Here is a 23,607-nt window from a genome sequence, read left to right on the forward strand (position 1 = left end):
ACGCACTTTGAGGAGCAGGTCGGATAACCCCGGATAACTTTTCAGGAAGCACTGCACCACCAGGTTTAAGGTGTGAGCCAGGCAAGGAATGTGTTTCAGTTGGGAAAGGGAGATGGCAGCCATGAAATTCCTTCCGTTATCACTCACTACCTTGCCTGCCTCAAGATCTACAGTGCCCAGCCACGACTGCGTTTCTTGCTGCAAGAACTCGGACAGAACTTCCGCGGTGTGTCTATTGTCGCCCAAACACTTCATAGCCAATACAGCCTGCTGACGTATGCCAGTAGCTGCCCCATAATGGGAGACCTGGTGTGCAACAGTGGCAGGTGCGGATGGAGTGTTTGTGCGACTGCGGTCTGTGGACGAGCTCTTGCTTCTGCAGGAGGACGAGGAGGAGGAGGAGGAGGGGGTGCGAACGGCTACAGACAACTGTTTACTAGACCGTGGGCTAGGCAGAACTGTCCCAAACTTGCTGTCCCCTGTGGACCCTGAATCCACCACATTTACCCAGTGTGCCGTGATGGACACGTAACGTCCCTGGCCATGCCTACTGGTCCATGCATCTGTTGTCAGGTGCACCTTTGTGCTCACAGATTGCCTGAGTGCATGGACGATGCGCTCTTTAACATGCTGGTGGAGGGCTGGGATGGCTTTTCTGGAAAAAAAGTGTCGACTGGGTAGCTCGTAGCGTGGTACAGCGTAGTCCATCAGGTCTTTGAAAGCTTCGCTTTCAACTAACCGGTAGGGCATCATCTCTAACGAGATTAGTCTAGCTATGTGGGCGTTCAAACCCTGTGTACGCGGATGCGAGGCTAAGTATTTCCTTTTTCTAACCATAGTCTCATGTAGGGTGAGCTGGACTGGAGAGCTGGAGATCGTGGAACTAGCGGGGGTGCCGGTGGACATGGCAGACTGAGAGACGGTGGGAGATGGTATTGTTGCCGCCGGTGCCCTAGATGCAGTGTTTCCTACTACGAAACTGGTGATTCCCTGACCCTGACTGCTTTGGCCTGGCAAAGATACCTGCACAGATACAGCAGGTGGTGCGCTAAATGGTGGTCCTACACTGCCGGAAGGGATGTTGCGTTGATGACTAGCTTCATTGGCCGAGGGTGCAACAACCTTAAGGGACGTTTGGTAGTTAGTCCAAGCTTTCAAATGCATGGTGGTTAAATGTCTATGCATGCAACTAGTATTGAGACTTTTCAGATTCTGACCTCTGCTTAAGGAAGTAGAACATTTTTGACAGATGACTTTGCGCTGATCAATTGGATGTTGTTTAAAAAAATGCCAGACTGCACTCTTTCTAGCATCGGATACCTTTTCAGGCATTGCAGACTGAGCTTTAACCGGATGGCCACGCTGTCCTCCACCAGGTTTTGGCTTTGCCACGCGTTTTGGGCAAGATACGGGCCCGGCAGATGGAACCTGTGGCGATGTTGATGCCTGCTGCGGCCCCTCCTCCTCCTCTGCTTCAGAACTGCTGCCGCCTGCACCCTGTTCCCCCAATGGCTGCCAATCGGGGTCAAGAACTGGGTCATCTAATAACTCTTCTTGTACCTCCTGCGCAACTTCGTCTGTGTCACCGTGTCGTTCGGTGGTATAGCGTTCGTGATGGGGCAACATAGTCTCATCAGGGTCTGATTCTTGATCAGCACCCTGCGAGGGCAATGTTGTGGTCTGAGTCAAAGGACCAGCATAGTAGTCTGGCTGTGGCTGTGCGTCAGTGCACTCCATGTCAGATTCAATTTGTAATGGGCATGGACTGTTAACTGCTTCACTTTCTAAGCCAGGGACGGTATGTGTAAAGAGCTCCATGGAGTAACCCGTTGTGTCGCCTGCTGCATTCTTCTCTGTTGTTGTTTTTGCTGAAGAGGACAAGGAAGTGACTTGTCCCTGACCGTGAACATCCACTAACGACGCGCTGCTTTTACTTTTACCAGTTTCACGAGATGAGGCAAAAGAGCTAGAGGCTGAGTCAGCAAGATAAGCCAAAACTTGCTCTTGCTGCTCCGGCTTTAAAAGCGGTTTTCCTAATCCCAGAAAAGGGAGCGTTCGAGGCCTTGTGTAGCCGGACGACGAACCTGGCTCCACAGCTCCAGACTTAGGTGCAATATTTTTTCCCCCACGACCACCTGATGCTCCACCACTACCACTACCCTCATTACCAGCTGACAATGAACGCCCCCGGCCACGACCTCTTCCACTAGACTTCCTCATTGTTTTAAAAACGTAACCAAATTAACGTTATTTGTTGCAGTCACACAACTTACACGGTGAGCTATAACTTCAGTATGATTTAGCTACCCCTTTACAGGTTGGTGAGACCACAGCGAAAATCAGGCCCAATGTTACACACTCTTTTTTTGGTGGCTGCAAATTAGAGAGATGCCCCACACGCAGGACTGTCACTGAAGCACAAATGTTAATATTAATGTCACACTATTATTTTTTTTTTATTTTTATTTTTTTCAGGAACACTTTAGAAACCCCCCCAAAAAAAAAAATAGATTTTTGCAGGGAGAATTTAGAAAACAAATGTAACAAACTATATGCTTTCTATGGGCCACTGAGTGAGAGATGACGCACACAGGAATCAGGAGTGGCACACAAGCCCAGAGGCCAATATTTTTCTACCAATGATTGATGGAGTTATTTTCTCTGGTAGATTTTGGAACCCAAATCAAGGAAAAAAAATGTAGGCTTTCTATGGACCACAATTGGAGAGAGAGAGAGAGAGAGATGGCACACCCAGGAGTCAAGACTGGCACACAAGCAGAAAGGCCAATATTAATCTCCCACTGTTTTTTTTTTGTTTTTTTTTTTTTTTTTTTCAGGGAGACTTTAGAAAAAAAAATAATAAAAAAAATATGATTTTATCAGGAAGAATTTAGAAACCAAATAAAATAAAATGATTTTTTCAGGGAGAATTTATAAAACAAATAAAACCAAAAATAGGCGTTCTATGGCCCACTGACTGAGAGATGACGCACCCAGGAGTCAAGACTGGCACACAAGCAGAAAGGCCAATATTAATCTCCCACTGGTTTTTTTTTTTTTTTTCAGGGAGACTTTAGAAAAAAAAATAATAAAAAAAATATGATTTTATCAGGAAGAATTTAGAAACCAAATAAAATAAAATGATTTTTTCAGGGAGAATTTAGAAAACAAATAAAACCAAAAATAGGCGTTCTATGGCCCACTGACTGAGAGATGACGCACACAGGAGTCAGGAGTGGCACACAAACCCAGAGGCCAATATTTTTCTACCAATGATTGATGTAGTTATTTTCTCTGGTAGATTTTAGAACCCAAATCAAGGAAAAAAAATATAGGCTTTCTATGGACCACAATTGGAGAGAGAGAGAGAGAGAGAGAGAGAGAGAGATGGCACACCCAGGAGTCAAGACTGGCACACAAGCAGAAAGGCCAATATTAATCTCCCACTGTTTTTTTGGTTGTTTTTTTTTTTTTTTTTTCAGGGAGACTTTAGAAATAAAAATAATAAAAAAAATATGATTTTATCAGGAAGAATTTAGAAACCAAATAAAATAAAATGATTTTTTCAGGGAGAATTTAGAAAACATATAAAACCAAAAATATGCGTTCTATGGCCCACTGACTGAGAGAGAGAGAGAGATGGAACGCTTAGTACTGGCACACAAGCCCAAAGGGCAATATTAATCTCCCTTTTTTTTTCCAGGGAGAATTTCTGAAACCCAAAAAAAAAATAAAATAGGCTTTCTATGGCCCACTATTTGTGAGAGAGATGGGACGCTCAGGACTGGCACAGATGGCACGCTCAGGACTGGCACAGAAGCCCAGAGGCCAATATTAATCTCCCTTTTTTTCTGGGAGAATTTATAAAACCAAAAAAATATTTAAATAGGCTTTCTATGGCCCACTATTTGTGAGAGAGATGGCACGCTCAGGACTGGCACAGATGGCACGCTCACAACTGGCACACAAGCCCAGAGGCCAATATTAATCTCCCTTTTTTCAGGGAGAATTTCTAAAACCCAAAAAAAAAATAAAATAGGCTTTCTATGGCCCACTATTTGTGAGAGAGATGGGACGCTCAGGACTGGCACAGATGGCACGCTCAGGACTGGCACAGAAGCCCAGAGGCCAATATTAATCTCCCTTTTTTTCTGGGAGAATTTATAAAACCAAAAAAATATTTAAATAGGCTTTCTATGGCCCACTATTTGTGAGAGAGATGGCACGCTCAGGACTGGCACAGATGGCACGCTCACAACTGGCACACAAGCCCAGAGGCCAATATTAATCTCCCTTTTTTCAGGGAAAATTGATAAAACAAAAAAAAAAATTAAATAGGCTTTCTATGGCCCACTATTTGTGAGAGAGATGGCACGCTCAGGGCTGGCTGGCACAGATGGCACGCTCAGGACTGGCACACAAGCCCAGAGGCCAATATTAATCTCCCTTTTTTTCTGGGAGAATTTATAAAACCAAAAAAATATTTAAATAGGCTTTCTATGGCCCACTATTTGTGAGAGAGATGGCACGCTCAGGACTGGCACAGATGGCACGCTCACAACTGGCACACAAGCCCAGAGGCCAATATTAATCTCCCTTTTTTCAGGGAAAATTGATAAAACAAAAAAAAAAATTAAATAGGCTTTCTATGGCCCACTATTTGTGAGAGAGATGGCACGCTCAGGGCTGGCTGGCACAGATGGCACGCTCAGGACTGGCACACAAGCCCAGAGGCCAATATTAATCTCCCTTTTTTTCTGGGAGAATTTATAAAACCAAAAAAATATTTAAATAGGCTTTCTATGGCCCACTATTTGTGAGAGAGATGGCACGCTCAGGACTGGCACAGATGGCACGCTCACAACTGGCACACAAGCCCAGAGGCCAATATTAATCTCCCTTTTTTCAGGGAAAATTTATAAAACAAAAAAAAAAATTAAATAGGCTTTCTATGGCCCACTATTTGTGAGAGAGATGGCACGCTCAGGGCTGGCACAGATGGCACGCTCAGGACTGGCACACAAGCCCAGAGGCCAATATTAATCTCCCTTTTTTTCAGGGAGAATTTATAAAACCAAAAAAAAAAATAAATAGGCTTTCTATGGCCCACTATTTGTGAGAGAGATGGCACACTCAGGACTGGCACACAAGCCCAAAGGCCAATATTAATCTCCCACTGTATTTTTATCAGGGAGAATTTATACACCCCACAAAAAAAAATACAGAAAAATGAAAAGGCTTTCTATGGCCCACTATGTGAGAGAGATGGCACACACAGGGATGGCACTCTAGCAGAAATGCCAAATTGCCAATCTTAATCTCCCACCAAAAAAAAAAAAAAAAAAAAAACAGGGAATGTCCTACAATTACTATCTCCCTGCCTGCAGTAATCTCAGCCAGGTATGGCAGGCAGCTACTATCTCCCTGCCTGCAGTAATCTCAGCCAGGTATGGCAGGCAGCAATAAGGAGTGGACTGATGCACAAATGAAATAAAAAGTGTGGACAAACAAAAAAGATAGCTGTGCAGAAAGGAAGGAACAAGAGGATTTGTGCTTTGAAAAAAGCAGTTGGTTTGCACAGCGGCGTACACACAGCAATGCAGCTATCAGGGAGCCTTCTAGGGCAGCCCAATGAGCTACAGCGCTGAGGGGAAAAAAAAAAAAAAAAAAACTTCCACTGTCCCTGCACACCGAGGGTGGTGTTGGACAGTGCAAATCGCTGCAGCACAAGCGGTTTTGTGGTTAATGGACCCTGCCTAACGCTATCCCTGCTTCTGACAAAGCGGCAGCAACCTCTCCCTAAGCTCAGATCAGCAGCAGTAAGATGGCGGTCGGCGGGAACGCCTCTTTATAGCCCCTGTGACGTCGCAGACAGCAAGCCAATCACTGCAATGCCCTTCTCTAAGATGGTGGGGACCAGGACCTATGTCATCACGCTGCCCACACTCTGCGTTTACCTTCATTGGCTGAGAAATGGCGCTTTTCGCGTCATTGAAACGCGACTTTGGCGCGAAAGTCGCGTACCGCATGGCCGACCCCGCACAGGGGTCGGATCGGGTTTCATGAAACCCCGACTTAGCCAAAAGTCGGCGACTTTTGAAAATGTTCGACCCGTTTCGCTCAACCCTAGTGCTGAACATTTCGAAATACGCACATGACAGTGAACACCCCATTGGCAAGCAACGATCCACGTAAAACCCCTCGTTCCAAAAACACCCCAACAAATGCAAACTATCCGGGTTAACTAGTAGCAAGCAAAACGCAGCCTCAATGTCTGTTTTTGCCAATCAAGCCCCCTGCCCACAATGTCTAATCCAACTCATAGCCACATCAAAGGACGTATACAAGACCGAACACAATTGTAGGTCAATGCCATCATTAACTGATAAACCTTTTGGAAACGAAAGGTGATGAATCAACCTGAATTTATTAGCCTCTTTTTTCGGAACTATCCCCAAAGGTGAGACCCTCAAATTCTCAATGGAGATTGAGTGAAATGGACCAGCCATTCTACCTAACACCACTTCTTTATTCAATTTTTCCGTGACCACTTCCGGAAATTTGTAGGCAGACTTTACATTTTTTGTTGATAACTGCATCTTAACATCCACAAAAGGAAATCGCAAACCCGTCCCTAAAACCATCCCATAATACAGATGCCGCTTCCCTATTTGGGTACCTATGTAGAAACGGCTCCATCTCTGTCAGATGCACTGGTGTCACTCCTTTTTTCAAACCATCTGACCCTTTCTGTTTCTCTCCCCTGAAACATCTCAGTGGCCCATGATTGCCTCTACACGATGAACACTCGTGTTTAAATTTACATTTGGCCCTGAACCTGCAAGCCCCTTTGTTAAAGGAAAAACACAGTCCTTTTTGTATTGCCACCGAGTGCCCTGACTGTCCCGAACCCACAGTGCCCCTGAGAAATGACTGAGATCCCTGTCCTGATCTACCCGGAGCTGCTACTCTCATCCAAAAAGCAATGTCTTTATGACCCCAACGGATGCTCGGTTGGACCGCCTTCCGCTGACGGAATTGCTCATCGTATGTAAGCCAACCCTGTCCCCCATAAACTCTATACGCTTCTCCAATTGCATCCATATAACAAAACAAGGGGACACAATTCTCCGGTGTCTCTTCCCCGATGACACTAGCTAAACTAGCAAATGCCTGTAGCCAATTAGAGAAAGTGCGGGGAATCATATTAAACCTCCTCCTGTCCTCGTCCTCTTTTTTAGAATCGTTGCTACGAGTCCTATCTAAATTAAAACGTTCCAGTGGGAGTAATGAAAATATTTCAACATATTCCCCCTTCCATAGTTTTTTTTTACCTCCATAGTGCTGTCCTGAACTGTATTGTAGCCCCCAAATGATCCAGGACGTATGGACATCCTAAAATGTGTTGGAGACTGACCCATGCTAATGTCCCCTTCCCCCCCAACTCTGCATCGGCCGCCGCATCTAATACCCGGGAAGCCCTTGAAGATACCTCCCCAACACTGCCTCCCCCAACTGTTAGCAAAGCCGCAGCATCAGGCTGACCGCTGCAATTCTCACACAGCAGCAGCGTCTAGTGGGTGGGCGGAGCTATTGCGGCGCCCATCACCAGCCACCCTGCATTGAGGGGCCTGCACTGCTGCAACCCATGCCGAGTGGAGACCCGATCAGACGGGGCTCCCGCCGCTCCGGTACCTGGCTCCTTCGCACATACGATTCCGGTGAGTAGGCGACATGAAGAAGATGGAGGCACCTGATGTGCAGGCCCTCGCCTGGTCCCACACACCGCACTTCGTTGCTGAGCCAGGCCCGTTCCTGGCTGGGCACTGGCCACACCTGTCCCTGGCTCCCCTTCCAACCTAGCCATTCCAGATGAGTGGGAGTATGACACCTCCCCCTGATGTAGGCCCCACCATGATGGAGGATTCCTCCTGACTCCCTGTCCGTGCACCCTGGGCCTTTGGCACGCTACATCGGCCGGAGGGTCCCTGGAGGGGCTCCTTACACGGCGCCGGGCCCGGGGGGGGGGGTATAACCTCAGGGCTAAGGCGCTCCGGAGGCCTGGATCTCCGAGGCTGGTGCCCTTCATTCTGGGGTTGAGGGTGCCCGGCTCTCCCGTCAGATAGCAGGCCTTGTAATGATGCCTGCAGCCAGTCTGCGCTTCTGGTAGCGGCAGCATCCCTCAGTTGTTGCAGTATTTCCTAAATCTCCATGGAATAAAGGTACCCTACAGCTAAGTTTGCTTCTCTGATATAGGGGCACCTAAAATGGTTGTTACACTAAGATGGATGATCCCATTTATACCAGCCCCCCTAGCTCCACCCCATTTCCCTCCTACTATCCCACAGCCCAATCCTGGCCCTACAATTCAAATCCTTTACCCCTTAGTATACTTCCCACTTCATTTGTTCACTCCCTATAGGCCCTCTCAACCCAGTCATGTCGTCCTCCCTTGAAAGGCCTACGGCCTAGTACATCCTCACTGAGCTCCAGCAAGTCTATCCCTACAGATGGAAATCTCTGTCCCCATCAGAAAACCGTGCCCACCAAAAATGCCAGGTCCTGCACTCATTCCAACAGACTTCAAGCTTTTCCTTCTAAAGCTATCTCTGTGATGGCCCCCCGCCTCTCCTGTAAGCCCCTTTGCTGCCGCACTATTTGTACAGACTATATATACAGCATGTCTACCCCAGAGCTGGAAAGCAGCTGTATGGGTGCAGTGGTAGAAGTCACATTACAGGAGGTAAAAGAAAATATATAGGATAGGTAGGGGGACTTATTTTGTATTTGGACCCAAGATCTTCAAATCACACACCTCAATACACCCCTTGCTTAGAAGTGGCGAGAATTGTTGTGTATATGTCCCCAAATACGGGACTTGAGTAACCGACACATAATGCAGTGAGCGGTGTGATGGACAAAATATGCATTTCACATATTACATCAAAAATATAATGTACTAGATGGTGGCCCGATTCTAACGCATCGGGTATTCTAGAATATGTATAGTAGTATATAGCACAGCCCACGCAGTATATAACACACCCCACACAGTATATTACACAGCCCACGTAGTATATAACACAGCCCACGTAGTATATAACACAGCCCGGGTAGTATATAACACTGTCATGTAGTATATAGCACAGCCACGTAGTATATTGCCCAGCCCACATAGTATATAGCAGAGAGACGTAGTATATAACACAGCACACGCAGTATATAACACAGGCCATGCAGTTTATAACACAGCCCACGTAGTATATAACATAGCCCATGTAGTATATAACACAGCCCATGCAGTTCCCTTGAACGTTTTTCTGTGACGACGGTCCACCAAAACCCAACGCATCCAGTGCATGATGGACACAACGTGTGGCCATACGTCGCGATCCGTCGGCAATACAAGTCTATGGGAAAATGCAGGATAATTTTTTTTGCGGGATCCTGCATTTTCAAAAATCGACGTATTGTGACAGTAGCAGAAAGACGGAAATGTGAAAGAAGCCTTAGACGATTATATAGATAGATGCACAAAGTCCTAGGGGGAAAAAGTAAAAATATAAATACAGTCTCAACTGCAGGTGGCGCTCTTGTCATAGTTCTTGTGCTTTTCACTAGTTTTTATTTTCTCATGAGGCGCACCACCTGTATAGGGGTTATTTATTGGTAACGGGTTGATCAATAAGACCTGATAATTAGATTAGCAGGCCATTGAAAATACGTAACACTACATTAACCCCTTAACTAACCTTCAAGCCATTTTCTGTTTTCATTTTTTGCTCCCCTTATTCTCAGAGCCATAACTTTTTTATTTTTCAGTCAATATGGCCATGTGAGGGCTTGTTTTTTGCGGGACAAGTTGTACTTTTACCCCTTCAAGATGCAGCCCTTTCACATTGGTGAAATTGCAGAAAAAGTGCAATCCCACACTTGTTTTTTGTTTGGCTTTCTTGCTAGGTTCACTAAATGCTAAAACTGACCTGCCATTTTAATTCTCCAGGTCATTACGAGTTCATAGACACCAAACATGTCTAGGTTTTTTTTATCTAAGTGGCGAAAAATAATTCCAAACTTTGCTAAAAAAAAAAAAGCGCCATTTTCCGATACCTGTAGCGTTTCCATTTTTCGGGATCTCGGGTCAGGTGAGGGCTTATTTTTTGCGTGCTGAGATGATGTTTTTCATGATACCACTTTTGTGCAGATACGTTCTTTTGATCGCCCCCGTTATTGCATTTAAATGCAATGTTGCGGTGACAAAAAAAAGTAATTCTGGCATTTTTTATTTTTTTCTCACTATGCCGTTTAGCAATCAGGTTAATCCTTTTTTTTATTGATAGATTGGGCGATTCTGAAAGGGGTGATACCAAATATGTGTAGGTTTGATTTTTTTTTTTTATTGTTTTATTTTGAATGGGGCGATTTTTTTCATATTTTTTAAAACTTTTTTTTATTTTTTGCCATGCTTCAATAGCCTCCATGGGAGGCTAGAAGCTGGCAGAGCCTGATCGGCTCTGCTACATAGCCTGATCGGCTCTGCTACATAGCAGTGATCATCAGATCGCTGCTATGTAGCTGAATTACAGGCTTGCTATAAGCACCAACCACAGGATGGCGCTCACAGCAAGCCGACATCAACAACCATACAGGTCTCCAGGAGACCTCAGGTTGTCATGCCGACGCATCGCTGACCCCCGATCATGTGACGGGAGTCGGCGATGCGAGCATTTCCGGCCGCGCGGCCGGAAGCGGTAGTTAAATGCCGCTGTCAGTGTTTGACAGTAGCATTTAACTAGTTAATAGCGGCAGGTGGATCGCGATTCCACCTGCCGCTATTTTACGCACATGTCAGCTGTACAAAACGCTGGAGCCCACATTAAAGGGGGAGACACGACATGCGCCGTAGTAGTACGGCGCATGTCGTGAAGGGGTTAAATGACACCATTGATTTTAACATATCGGGTACTGTAGAATGGGAAAAATTTCCAAGTGCGATGAAATTGCAAAAAAAAGTGCAATTCCACAACTGTTGTTTTTTTTTTTTTTTGGGGGGGGGGTTACCATGTTCACAAAATTCTAAAACTGACCTACTATTATGTGTCTCCAGGTCATTACAAGTACAGACACAAAACATGTACAGGTTTTTTAAAAAAAGTGCCATTTTCCGTGACCCATAGCTTCTCCATTTTTTCGTGACTTGGGGCTTCTATTTTGCTGACGTTTTTATTGATACCATATTGCTGTTGATACGTTCTTTTGATTGCCCGTTATTGCATTTTATTGCAATGAAGCGGTGACCCAAAAAATTTAATTCTGGCGTTTCAGATTTTTTTCTCGTTATGCTGTTTAGTGATCGGGTTAATTCTTTTTCTTTTATTGATAGATCGGGCGATTCTGAATGCGGCGATACTAAATATGTGTTTATTTGATTTTTATATTGAATGGGGCGAAAGGGGGGTGATTTGAACTTTTATTTTATTTATTTTTTTAAAAACATTTTTCTTTTACATTTTGCATGCTTCAATAGTTTGCATGGAAGACAAGAAGCTGCAGTTGTCCGATCGGCTCTGCTACATACCGGCTATGATCAGATCGCCTGTGTGTAGCAGAAATGCTCACTTGCTATGATCGCGGCAGACCAGGGGGCGGGAGTCATAGCAATGAAAACCACAGAGGTCTGCTGCAGACCTCTGGTTGTAATGCCGACCCATCGGTGACCTGCGATCATGTGACGGGGTCACTGATCGTAGGAGTCAGTGACATGCTTCCTATAAGGCCTCTTTCAGACGTCCAGATAATTCCGGTACCGGAGAAATCGGTACCGGAATTATCTGTGTCCGTGTGCTCACGTAGCACATCAGTGTGGCACACGTGCGGCATCCGTGTGCCGCCCGTGTGCCGCCTGAGGACCACACGGACCGTGTAGGAGAGACAGCGCTACACTAAGCGCTGTCCCCCCTGTGTGGTGCTGAAGCTGCATTCATCTCTTCTCCCCCGCAGGAGAGAAGAGATGAAAGATCATTTTTTCTTTTTTTTTTGTTAAAAATAAAGTTTTCTTGTGACTCCCCCCTCCCATCCCCCATGCGCCGCCCGGCCCCTTGCATAGAAATACTCACCTAGCTCCCGCGATGTCTCCTCTCTCCTCTCAGCGCTGGCAGCAGGTCCTGTGTGAACGGTCACGTGGGACCGCTAATTACAGTGAGGAATATGCGCATATTCCCCCACTGTAATGAGCGGGACCACGTGACCGCTCACACAGCACAGGCTGCAGCCGCTGAGAGGAGACATCGCTGGAGCTGGGTGAGTATTTCCTGGCCAGCCGGGGGGGCGCACAAGGGATGGGAGGTGGGAGGGGCGCATAAACTTTATTTTTAAGGTGAAAGAAAAAAAAAAAGATGATTCATCCCTTCTTTCCAGCAAATGCTGCTGGGAAGAAGGGATGAATTCTGGATTCAGCACCACACGCAGGGGGGACAGCGCTTAACTGTAGCGCTGTCTCTCCTGCGGGCGGTACGTGCACACGGAGGAGAGTGCACACTGTTCTCCGTGTGCACGTGTGCGGCACGTATTGCGGTACGTGCTGCCGGCGAAAAACTGACATGTCTCCATTCTTTTGAATGGGTCTACGTGTGTCAGTGTCTCCGGTACGTGAGAAAACTGTCACTACACGTACCGGAGACACTGACGTCTGAAAGAGGCCTAAGCGCGAGTTAAATGCTGCTGTCAGAGATTGACAGCAGAATTTAGTTAGTTAACAGCCGTGAGTGGATCGCAATTCCACCTGCAGCTGTTGCAGGCACATGTCAGCTGTATAGATCAACTGTCAAGTGCCCAGAAAGGTGTGGCTTCAGTGCTGGAGCCTGCACCAAACTAGGGAAGTCAGACATCGGCATACTATTACTCCAAATTGTCGGAAAGTGGTTAAAAGGGTTGAGAAATTTACTTTGATTTTCACTACTCTTCTGCTTTAGATGTCTTGAAATTCCACATTACATTGGAGTTCTGTGCTTGAAATCTGAATATCTGGTTTATCCAAGTGATTAACAGGTATTCACTTTGATTGTAATCACTACATTATGATTAGTCATCTACTGCAGGGGTCCCCAACTCCAGTCCTCAAGGCCCACCAACATGTCATGTTTTCAGGATTTCCTTAGTCTTGCCCAGGTAATAATTGCATCACCTGTGCAATGCAAAGGAAATCCTGAAAACATGACCTGTTGGTGGGCCTTGAGGACTGGAGTTGGGGACCCCTGATCTACTGGATAGGTTATAAGTGTGTGATTGCAGGTGGCAGTTGGGCATGCACGGTGCCATACCATTTATCACATATGGGTCCAATGGAGACAAGCGCTCAGCTATCTTCATCAATCCCCTAAAGATTGTGACTGCAGACTTGCAAATTCTCATATTGTGTGCACTGTGCGGTGTTACAATTCCCCAGCTCTGTGAGCGCATGGACATGTGACCGAAAGTATGTGATTTGCATATTTCTGGCAACATTGTGACTAGACCTATTTGTCGCCTCTCAATGTACTTATATTGAGTGAGGCCCTCTAGTCGGCACATGACCAGATGTATTCAAATCGCATATTTGCAGTCTTGTGCCCCCGTTTCCGACACTGGCACTGGAGAATTTCTAGGGCGCGTGCTGTGAGGATTCACAACTCTACGAAGATGTACTCACAAAAGGGAGACCAAAGCTAAAGCCACCTTACAGAAGACCAGCTTACATAGGACATAACTTCGAAAAAAAACTAAAAAAAACAGCCTTACCAACTCCAGGTCAGATTACCAATGCACTAGCGGGATGCAGGAGACCCCCATGATAAAGGCGGGGGCAGCACAGGGGCAAAACACTGATGGAGCAACGACTCACACACCCACCAATACATAGAGGGGGTGTTTGCCTAGTATTAATATGCACACAGATGAGGCACCAGTCACACACGTATGTATAGTGCACAGTGTCTGACTTACAGCCTATTGATGACAACCATACCATTAGATCAGGCGGGCTGCCCAGCACTATATAAGTGCACCTCACAAGACAGACATGCCAAATCACCCAACCAACACTAAAAGACCTGGCTGCATTCTGTTCAAAAAATAAAGAAATGTGCAAAAAAAAATATGAAAGATGATATATAAAATACATGAAGTATTGGCCAATATACGCAAGCTCGCACCCACTTCATGGGCCCTCATACTTGAGAGATGACTCTCTCCCCCATACTGATGAAAACTCCTGCATAATCTACAAGCCAATATCCTCTAACGGCGGCTTATTTCCCCACCAAACAGTCATTGGTCAGAGGAGGTGTTGTGAGACCACCTTACACTTCAGGCCAATCCTGCTGAAATCGGTGGGTTTGTCAGTCTTTTATTTAGTATGGGGGCCTTGAATGTCATGTCCTCGCCGGTGCCACTGCAGAGCTTCTGCTGGAGCAGACACCCATCACATAGCCCGTAGATAGAGAATAGTTGCCATCTTTAGGCCACTGTCGGTCTGCTGTTTTTCGCCCATGACCCTTGTCAAAATGTTTGGAAATTGGTGGTGGCCTCGTACATGAAGCTCTCTCCATCATTTGTGTATATTGCAAGAACAAGCAAATTTGACTAAGCAATTTTTTTTATGAAAAGAGAGAGCAGCGCCAGCACAGCAATTTTTACAACTGAGCATTTTTACAAATTTCCCCTGTGTAAAAATGATAAGCACCAATGTTGCAGTGGCTGCCAATCCAGCCATCATCACAGAGACACTGCCAGGGCTTATCACAGCTTCCATGGACACAACCCGGGTATGGGATGCACTGGTCACAGAATGGCCCTTTCCAGCCTGCGTGACACCTGTAAAAAAAACAACAAAGAAAGCATGAGTGACAGGCAGAGGCGTATCTGGAGAGGGCAACAGGGGCATGTGCCCTGGGCGCAGCCAGCAGGAGGGTGCAGCCGGGCCACCAAATGCAGCGGTCCGCAGTGTCTTCCCTGGCAGCTGCATTCTGCCACCCCCCAGACTGGGAGTCGGACATTCTCTGAGCCGGCTGTCAAGCTGACAGCAGACACAGAGACACTGCAGCATGCACCGACTCTCAGTGATCAATTGTACTTGCATCTTACAGAGGCGAGTGCAATTTAAGCTCTGACCGCCAGGTCAGAGTGACTCCAGCAGCGTGATCAGGTCATGTGACCACGCTGCTGACGTCACTCACCCGCGCTGCAGAGGTGCACATTGGTGGTAAGTGTTCCAGTGGAGCTGAAGACTCCGAAGATTAAGTGCATGGGGACAGGGATTTAATGTGTGTGGGGATGGGGAGATTTAGTTTGTGTGGAGAGATTTGGAGTGGGGATGGGGAGACTTAAGGTGGGGGGATTTAGATTGGGGACGAGGAGATTTAAGGTGTGTGGGGAGATTTGGAGTGGCAATGCGGAGATTTAATGTGGGGGGAGATCAGGTCATGTGACCATGCCGCTGACGTCACTCACCCGCGCTGCAGAGGCGCACATTGGTGGTAAGTGTTCCAGTGGAGCTGAAGACAACGAAGATTTAGTGCATGGGGGACAGGGATTTAACATGTGTGGAGAGATTTGGAGTGGAGATGGGGAGATTTAATGTGTGTGTGGATATTTGAAGCGGAAATGGGGAGATTTAATGTGTGTGGGGAGATTTGAAGTGGAAATGGGGAGATTTAATGTGTGTGGGAAGATTTGGAGTGGAAATGGGGAGATTTAATGTGTGTGGGAAGATTTGGAGTGGAGATGCGGAGATTTAATGTGTGTGTGGATATTTGAAGTGGAAATGGGGAGATTTAATGTGTGTGGGAAGATTTGGAGTGGAGATGCGGAGATTTAATGTGTGTCTTTATATTTGAAGTGGAAATGGGGAGATTTAATGTGTGTGGGGAGATTTGGAGTGGAGATGCAGAGATTTAATGTGTGGGGAGATTTGGAGTGGAGATGCGGAGATTTAATGTGTGGGGAGATTTGGAGTGGAGATGCAGAGATTTAATGTGTGGGGAGATTTGGAGTGGGGATGCGGAGATTTAATGTGTGGGGAGATTTGGAGTGGAGATGCAGAGATTTAATGTGTGGGGAGATTTGGAGTGGAGATGCAGAGATTTAATGTGTGGGGAGATTTGGAGTGGAGATGCAGAGATTTAATGTGTGGGGAGATTTGGAGTGGAGATGCAGAGATTTAATGTGTGGGGAGATTTGGAGTGGGGATGCGGAGATTTAATGTGTGGGGAGATTTGGAGTGGAGATGCAGAGATTTAATGTGTGGGGAGATTTGGAGTGGAGATGCAGAGATTTAATGTGTGGGGAGATTTGGAGTGGAGATGCAGAGATTTAATGTGTGGGGAGATTTGGAGTGGAGATGCAGAAATTTAATGTGTGGGGAGATTTGGAGTGGAGATGCGGAGATTTAATGTGTGGGGAGATTTGGAGTGGAGATGCGGAGATTTAATGTGTGGGGAGATTTGGAGTGGAGATGCAGAGATTTAATGTGTGGGGAGATTTGGAATGGAGATGCAGAGATTTAATGTGTGGGGAGATTTGGAGTGGAGATGCGGAGATTTAATGTGTGGGGAGATTTGGAGTGGAGATGCGGAGATTTAATGTGTGGGGAGATTTGGAGTGGAGATGCGGAGATTTAATGTGTGGGGAGATTTGGAGTGGAGATGCAGAGATTTAATGTGTGGGGAGATTTGGAGTGGAGATGCGGAGATTTAATGTGTGGGGAGATTTGGAGTGGAGATGCGGAGATTTAATGTGTGGGGAGATTTGGAGTGGAGATGCAGAGATTTAATGTGTGGGGAGATTTGGAGTGGAGATGCGGAGATTTAATGTGTGGGGAGATTTGGAGTGGAGATGCAGAGATTTAATGTGTGGGGAGATTTGGAGTGGAGATGCGGAGATTTAATGTGTGGGGAGATTTGGAGTGGAGATGCGGAGATTTAATGTGTGGGGAGATTTGGAGTGGAGATGCGGAGATTTAATGTGTGGGGAGATTTGGAGTGGAGATGCGGAGATTTAATGTGTGGGGAGATTTGGAGTGGAGATGCGGAGATTTAATGTGTGGGGAGATTTGGAGTGGAGATGCAGAGATTTAATGTGTGGGGAGATTTGGAGTGGAGATGCGGAGATTTAATGTGTGGGGAGATTTGGAGTGGAGATGCGGAGATTTAATGTGTGGGGAGATTTGGAGTGGAGATGCGGAGATTTAATGTGTGGGGAGATTTGGAGTGGAGATGCAGAGATTTAATGTGTGGGGAGATTTGGAGTGGGGGGAGATTTGGATTGGGGATGGAGAGATTTAATGTGTGTGGGGAGATTTGGATTGGGGACGAGGAGATTTAATGTGTGTGGGGAGATTTGGAGTGGAGATGGGTAGATTTAATGTGGGGGGAGATTTGGATTGGGGATGGAGAGATTTAATGTGTGTAGGGAAATTTGGAGTGGGGATGAAGGATTTAATGTGGGGGGAGATTTAATGTGTGTGGGGAGATTCGGAGTGGAGATGGGTAGATTTAATGTGGGGGGAGATTTGGATTGGGGATGGAGAGATTTAATGTGTGTGGGGAGATTTGGAGTGGGGATGGAGGATTTAATGTGGGGGGAGATTTGGGGTGGGAATGGGGAGATTTAATGTGTGGGGAAAGATTTGGAGTGGGGATGGGAAGATTTAATGTGTGGGGGGAGATTTGGAGTGGGGATGGAGGATTTAATGTGTGGGGGGATTTCAGGACACAAAATGATGAGCAAAGGTGGAGATGCAGGGCATTTATGAGGAAACAGTAGGGGGGGCATGTAAGAGGAAACAGAATGGGGGGCATGGATGAAGAAACCAACCAGCTGTGAGTTTTGCCTGGTTGGTTAAAGTAAATAGGGGGAACTCACACCGGGTTTTTCATTCATTTATTTAGTTATATCGCAGGTGGTGGGTGATGAATACCCCGATCATCTACTCCTGCTATCACTGTTATTAAAGGTAGCAGGTGTCGGATGATGGGAGGAATAGTCCCAAAGGTCCCCACCTGCTGTTATCATTCTGACTTTAATATAACTCTCATCATTCTCTTTTGCTCGCGCCGATCACCGGCAGAGCACAGGAGAATGATGAGAGCCGACTTCAGCACCCGCTGCTGAGGAACAGCGCTTACTGTAGCGCTTCTTCCCCAGCGGCCGTCCGTGTGGCACACGGACGACACACAGTTGCTACACATGTGCCACAAGTATTACACACATGGACATGGATATCTCCGGTACCGTTTTTTCCTGTAATGGAAATAAACGGACGTGTGAAAGAGGCCTAAGTGTGCAAATCGCATATGTGCTTGGGGGAAGGGGGTGCCAAACCGAATACTTGCCCCAGGTGCCAGAAAACCTAGATACCTCTTGTAACAGGAACACTACATGCAAAAAGTATACCCAGTGCAGGATAGTGTCCGGCCAAGGAATATGCCTTGTCCAACGCCTAGTGTAAAATGACATCTTCTGCACAGCACATACCTGCATTCTCCAGGACTCTCGCAGTAGCCATTTGTAGGGTGGCAGCCGGGCCTGCATGCGCCTAGAACACACAGATTATGCCGCATTATAATAATTTACCTTATATTGGAGGTTATAGACATATAAGGCCCAATTCATCATTTGTAATTATTTATTTATCAATTTGTTATATCTTCTGCCATTTTTTGTGTCAAATTCTTCAAAATGGCTTATGAGATGCATATTTGGCGCAATATCAAAACTGCTCTTAATTTTTTTATTTAACTGGGGTTTTTTGCAAATTTTCAGCACCAAAAATTGATAATCCTTTAAAAAGTTGAAAAAGAAAGGGCCAGATTGAAAACTTCTTCAGAAACGTTATTCCAGAAGGAAACTGGAGTGAGTTGTGCCGAAATAAAGCAACATTTGGTAAAAGTCTTAAAAAAGAAACACAACTTAAAAAGTGGCTCAAAACATATAGAGGATAAGGCACAAATATTAAAGCCACTATAAAGGGGCAAATCAATCCAGAAAACTGGAGAAACAGCAATGATGAATCCGGGGTCCCTAGTGCTGCAGCTGCACAACTTAAAGACAGGTGTGGCACCGCTTCGGGAGAAAGTAGTTGTGTTTTTAAAATCCTCGAAAACCCCATGAAGCGTCGCCATTTGCCACAGGGAACCTTTCTTTAACCCAACCACCAGGGTACAAGGGATGGGATCCGAATGCATTAAAGTCACTTGCTACATAAAGAAGTCATTTTAGTAAATGCTATTCTTCCTAAATACTTTACCTATTTCTTCAGCTCCAATATAACCAACATAAGAATAAAGCAATTTCACAAATACTATTTATAAAAATGTCCTTGCTAATACGGTGGTCACACTCCTTGGTTAGAACGGAGTATACTGTATCTGCATCGTCAAACTGTCAGCACATTTTCATTTGTAGCCATGGAAACACATAGGTCTGCATACAAGCTGTGTGCACTAAGCGGTAGAGTTTTTAATCAAGACTATTTGCAAACTTGCATCATTTTTATATATTAGATGGTTTGGAATAATGAAAACGCATTAAGTTAAAACAGTGGTTGCAAAAGTATAAAAACCCTTCAAATTGGATTTCTTTTTAGAAAAGCTCACCCATATATTGTAGAAGTCTGAAACGCTCCAGAATTACGCAACCCCTGCTGAATTATGGAGGCTCAAAGACTCAGAAGGTTCAGAATTTACCATGTTGTAATAGCTCTCCTCATTCGACAGCACATGATATGTAGCAATGCCGCCTGCTGCCAAACCTCATCAGGGTCCTATCTGTACAACGAGGGGTGAAATATGCTGCTTCATTGGCTTCACGATTTGGCCGCCACTAGGTCCACCGGGATGAATGTAAATTTGTGATGGGCTGTTCTAACATTTTCCAAGGAAGTACAAATTAATATTTGAAATTCATTTTTCTTTCCATTTTTTATTACCGTATATCCTCTGACTGCAGAGAAAAATGTGTCATCCGCTGAACATGTTGTAATGATATCTTCCACATCGAGGGCTTATAACTATCCACCTCTGTGAAATATGTGTAAATAATCTATTCAGCAGTTTCTCCTGGTCTCCACAGGTGACAGAAGGTGTGTGACCACCCAACTCATGGCCATCGCACTACCGCTATTGGTTGTCAACTCGCTTTCATTTGTTACTTAGGGTCTTTGCAAACAGCCTTGATTAAAAATCTTCTACAGTTTTGTGTATTCAGTCTCCATTTAATATGTAGAGCCAAATGAATCAGTTTTACACTAAGGCCCCTTTCACACATCAGGTTTTCGCTTTCAGGCTCAATCCGGCGATTTTTGAAAAAAACGGATCCGGCGAATGCTGCCGCCGGATCCGTTTTTTCTCATAGACTTGCATTAGCGCCAGATTGCACCGGATGGCCTCACGTTTCTTCAGTCTTCCGAAAAGTGTTTGTCCGGCATCTGGAAAAAACTTACAAAGTTACGTTTTTTGTCTGCGGCGAAAAACAGGACAGCGCCAGATCCGGCACTTCCAGTTTTTTGCTAAAATGTATCCGTCGCATCAGTTTTTCACAATCTGCAACGGATCGTTTTTTTCAGCATTCGCCGGATTGTGCCTGACGGCAAAAACCTAATGTGTGAAAGCAGCCTTAAGGTACCTTCACACTGAACAATTTAACAACGATATCGCTAGCGATCCGTGACGTTGCAGCGTCCTGGATAGCGATATCGTTGTGTTTGACACGCAGCAGCGATCTGGATCCTGCTGTGACATCGTTGGTCGGAGCAGAAAGGTCAGAACTTTATTTCGTCGCTGGATCTCCCGCAGACATCGCTGAATCGACGTGTGTGACGCCGATTCAGCGATGTCTTCACTGGTAACCAGGGTAAACATCGGGTTACTAAGCGCAGGGCCGCGCTTAGTAACCCGATGTTTACCCTGGTTACCAGTGTAAATGTAAAAAAAAAAAAAACACTACATACTTACATTCCGGTGTCTGTCCCCCGGCGCTCTGCTTCCCTGCACTGTCAGCGCCGGCCGGCCGTAAAGCACAGTCGCTAAATGTGACCTTTAGACTCTAGCGCGAAACTACTTGAAATGCCACAATATTTTTGCCCATCTCATAGGTGTGCAAAAATTTTGAAACTTTTGGTGTTTTTATGCCAATTTTAGCCAGCACCGTCATTTTTTGGAAAAGTGGACAAAGCGTGGTGTTGAGTGGAATTGGCCCAGCAGAGCAGACAATCTCCTCATGATAAGGCCATGTTCGTGCAGCGCCCCAGAGATCTGGTCGTTGCAGTATGACACTCTGCCACTAAGGGGAGTGATGGTACGTCTGATGGCACTGAAGGAATTCTCCTGACCAGGTATCACCAGAACACATTACACTTCACACTCCGGCCACTAGGGGGAGAAAAAGGCTTTATTTATTGGGCCACTCCTCACACTGGTAAAACTAGGGGCTGGGGAGGAAGTTAGTCAGAAGCTGACTGGGTTGGATTCAGGCAACATCCCGTGGCAGGGGGTGTTGCGGGGAGAAGACACAGGGGGGTCCCTGTCAGGCGTGGGAACCTGGCAGGAGCCTAGCGAACAGAACAGAACGTTACGGAACCGCGCCTGCACTTCCTTGCGGCAGTATCCTAAGAAAGAGACAAGAAAGGAAGGATATTGTGGAACAGTGTAAACGAGATCAAGCAAAAAGGAGTACCAGTAAGAGTCGTGCCGTGAGACCGAGGCAACATCTTACTGAGGCGTGTAGCCGGTGGCCAGAACACCGCGGGAGTAACTGACTTCAGGCCTTACTTCGAACTCCGCAGGACAGTTAATTATAGGTTGGCTGTCTACCTTAAATTTCCTAAGAAGACATGGGGCAACATTGGGAGAGGGGCGTCTCTAGGGTCCCGGAAGACCTCCAAGCCTTCCCGTCATACGGGTGCGTCCTAGCCAAAACATACTGGGGGACGAGAAACTAGTAACATCTGGAACAAAAGAGAAAGAGAGAGCTGTAGAGAATGAACGAACGAGAACAGCAGTTGTGAGGACTATACCGAATGCTCAGCAGGGTAGGACTACAACACACAGGCGCTAGTGGTGGGCAACGATTTCCATCTGCGAGGGAAACTCTGGAAGTGCCCATCAGACCGGCCTGTCTCTGATAGCCCTGTTAAACGTGCTCTGGATTGAGGATCCTGAAGTCATCAGTAAAGAGGTAAAGAGACTGCAACCTTGTGTCCTCGTTATTGCCTGCACCCCACACCATCGCCACCTACACCACTGGGAAGCCCTGGGGACATACTTCACCTGTGGGAAGGTATACCATCCAGCTGCCATTCCATCACCCCAGCGGACCCCATAGCAGCCACCACAGGTGGCGTCACAAACCCCTGACAGACTGCACCACCTTTATTGGACGCCCCTTAGCAGGGTCACGGACCGGGTCTAGCCACCGTGACAGCACCAGGAACCGAACCAGAGATGCCCGGTACTGAGAACTCGTGGCCCTGTGTCTGGGGGCGATCCATTCACACTGGCTTTGGCTTACGAATACTGATGTAAGGTACTGACCAAATACTAAATGTGTGCATGTGACCTTAGCATCATACTATTCCTGTCACATACATCTGTGCTAAAACTCGACTCGTCTTTCATTAAGTGGGTACTGTAGTTAGAGGGGAAAGGCGTGCACTCTGTTGGAATGAAGCTGGTGCCGGTTGAACCTGGAACGGATCCAGTAGAATCATAGATTTGGACAAACAACCGCACTCAGACAATGTTTTTAAGTTGCATCAGAAGTGTGAAGTATTTATTGAGTAACACCACAGTGGTCAATAGAGTTCTGAGGTAACGTTTCGTCCCATAAGGTCTTTCTCAAACCTCACTTAATGAAAGAACAGTGATGGGAGAGAGAGGAGGAGGACACTTGTCCGATGAATGGAGACAGACGCTCCACAAATTTGTCCAAAAGAACTGAGAAGTGCGGGGGTCCGGAACGGCATGGACAGGGCGCAGCATCCCTAGAGGCACTGTGGGTCCAGCAGGGAGGAGGAAGGCGGTAGCTACAGTTCCAGCAAAGTGCATGGGATTTATAGAACTCTCATGCTGGACATGCATCGGAATTCATTCTTTTCATATTTTTATAGATTGGGTGTTTCTGAATGGAGCGATACCAAAAATGTGTATTTTTTTATTTTATTTTGAATGAGGCAAAAGAGGGGTGGTGATTTGAACTTTTCTAATTCACAACAGATCTACAATGACAAGTACGGGGGTCTCCTGGAGACCCTGGTTGTGAAGCCAACCCATTGGCGCCCCGCAATCATGTCATAGGGGCACCGATAGGCGGGGTTTGTGATGCACTTCCATCGCACTCATGTTAAATGCCGTTATCAGAGACTGACAGTGACATTTAACATGTTCAGTCACAGGTGGATTGTGATTCTACCCGCGGCTGATAAGTGCACATGACAGCTAATTAGATGAGCTGTCATGTGCCTGAAAAGATGTGGGCTCAGCACCGGAGCTTGCACCAAAAGGGGGAGACATAACCTATGAGGTACCTATACGTCATCGGATATGAAGGGGTTCAATGAACCTGTCACTATAAAAA

At 46.2% G+C, this 23,607-nt stretch overlaps 1 protein-coding gene across 2 annotated transcripts in view; it reads right to left on the reverse strand.

Annotated features, from left to right (window-relative positions):
• Positions 1-23,607, reverse strand: part of DLK1 (delta like non-canonical Notch ligand 1) — a 78,227-nt gene that overhangs the window by 22,780 nt on the left and 31,840 nt on the right. The window contains exons 4-5 of one of the 2 annotated variants that reach the window (XM_069738098.1): positions 18,511-18,571; positions 14,720-14,850 (exon numbers count right to left, since the gene is read on the reverse strand). The exons of the other annotated variant lie outside the window; for it this stretch is intronic. Of the exons in view, the coding sequence (XP_069594199.1) occupies positions 14,720-14,850; positions 18,511-18,571 (192 nt within the window). The remainder of the gene's footprint in view (positions 1-14,719; positions 14,851-18,510; positions 18,572-23,607) is intronic. 2 annotated transcript variants of the gene reach the window in all.

The sequence above is a fragment of the Ranitomeya imitator genome, chromosome 1 (assembly GCF_032444005.1).
Source record: "Ranitomeya imitator isolate aRanImi1 chromosome 1, aRanImi1.pri, whole genome shotgun sequence".
Taxonomy (NCBI): domain Eukaryota; kingdom Metazoa; phylum Chordata; class Amphibia; order Anura; family Dendrobatidae; genus Ranitomeya; species Ranitomeya imitator.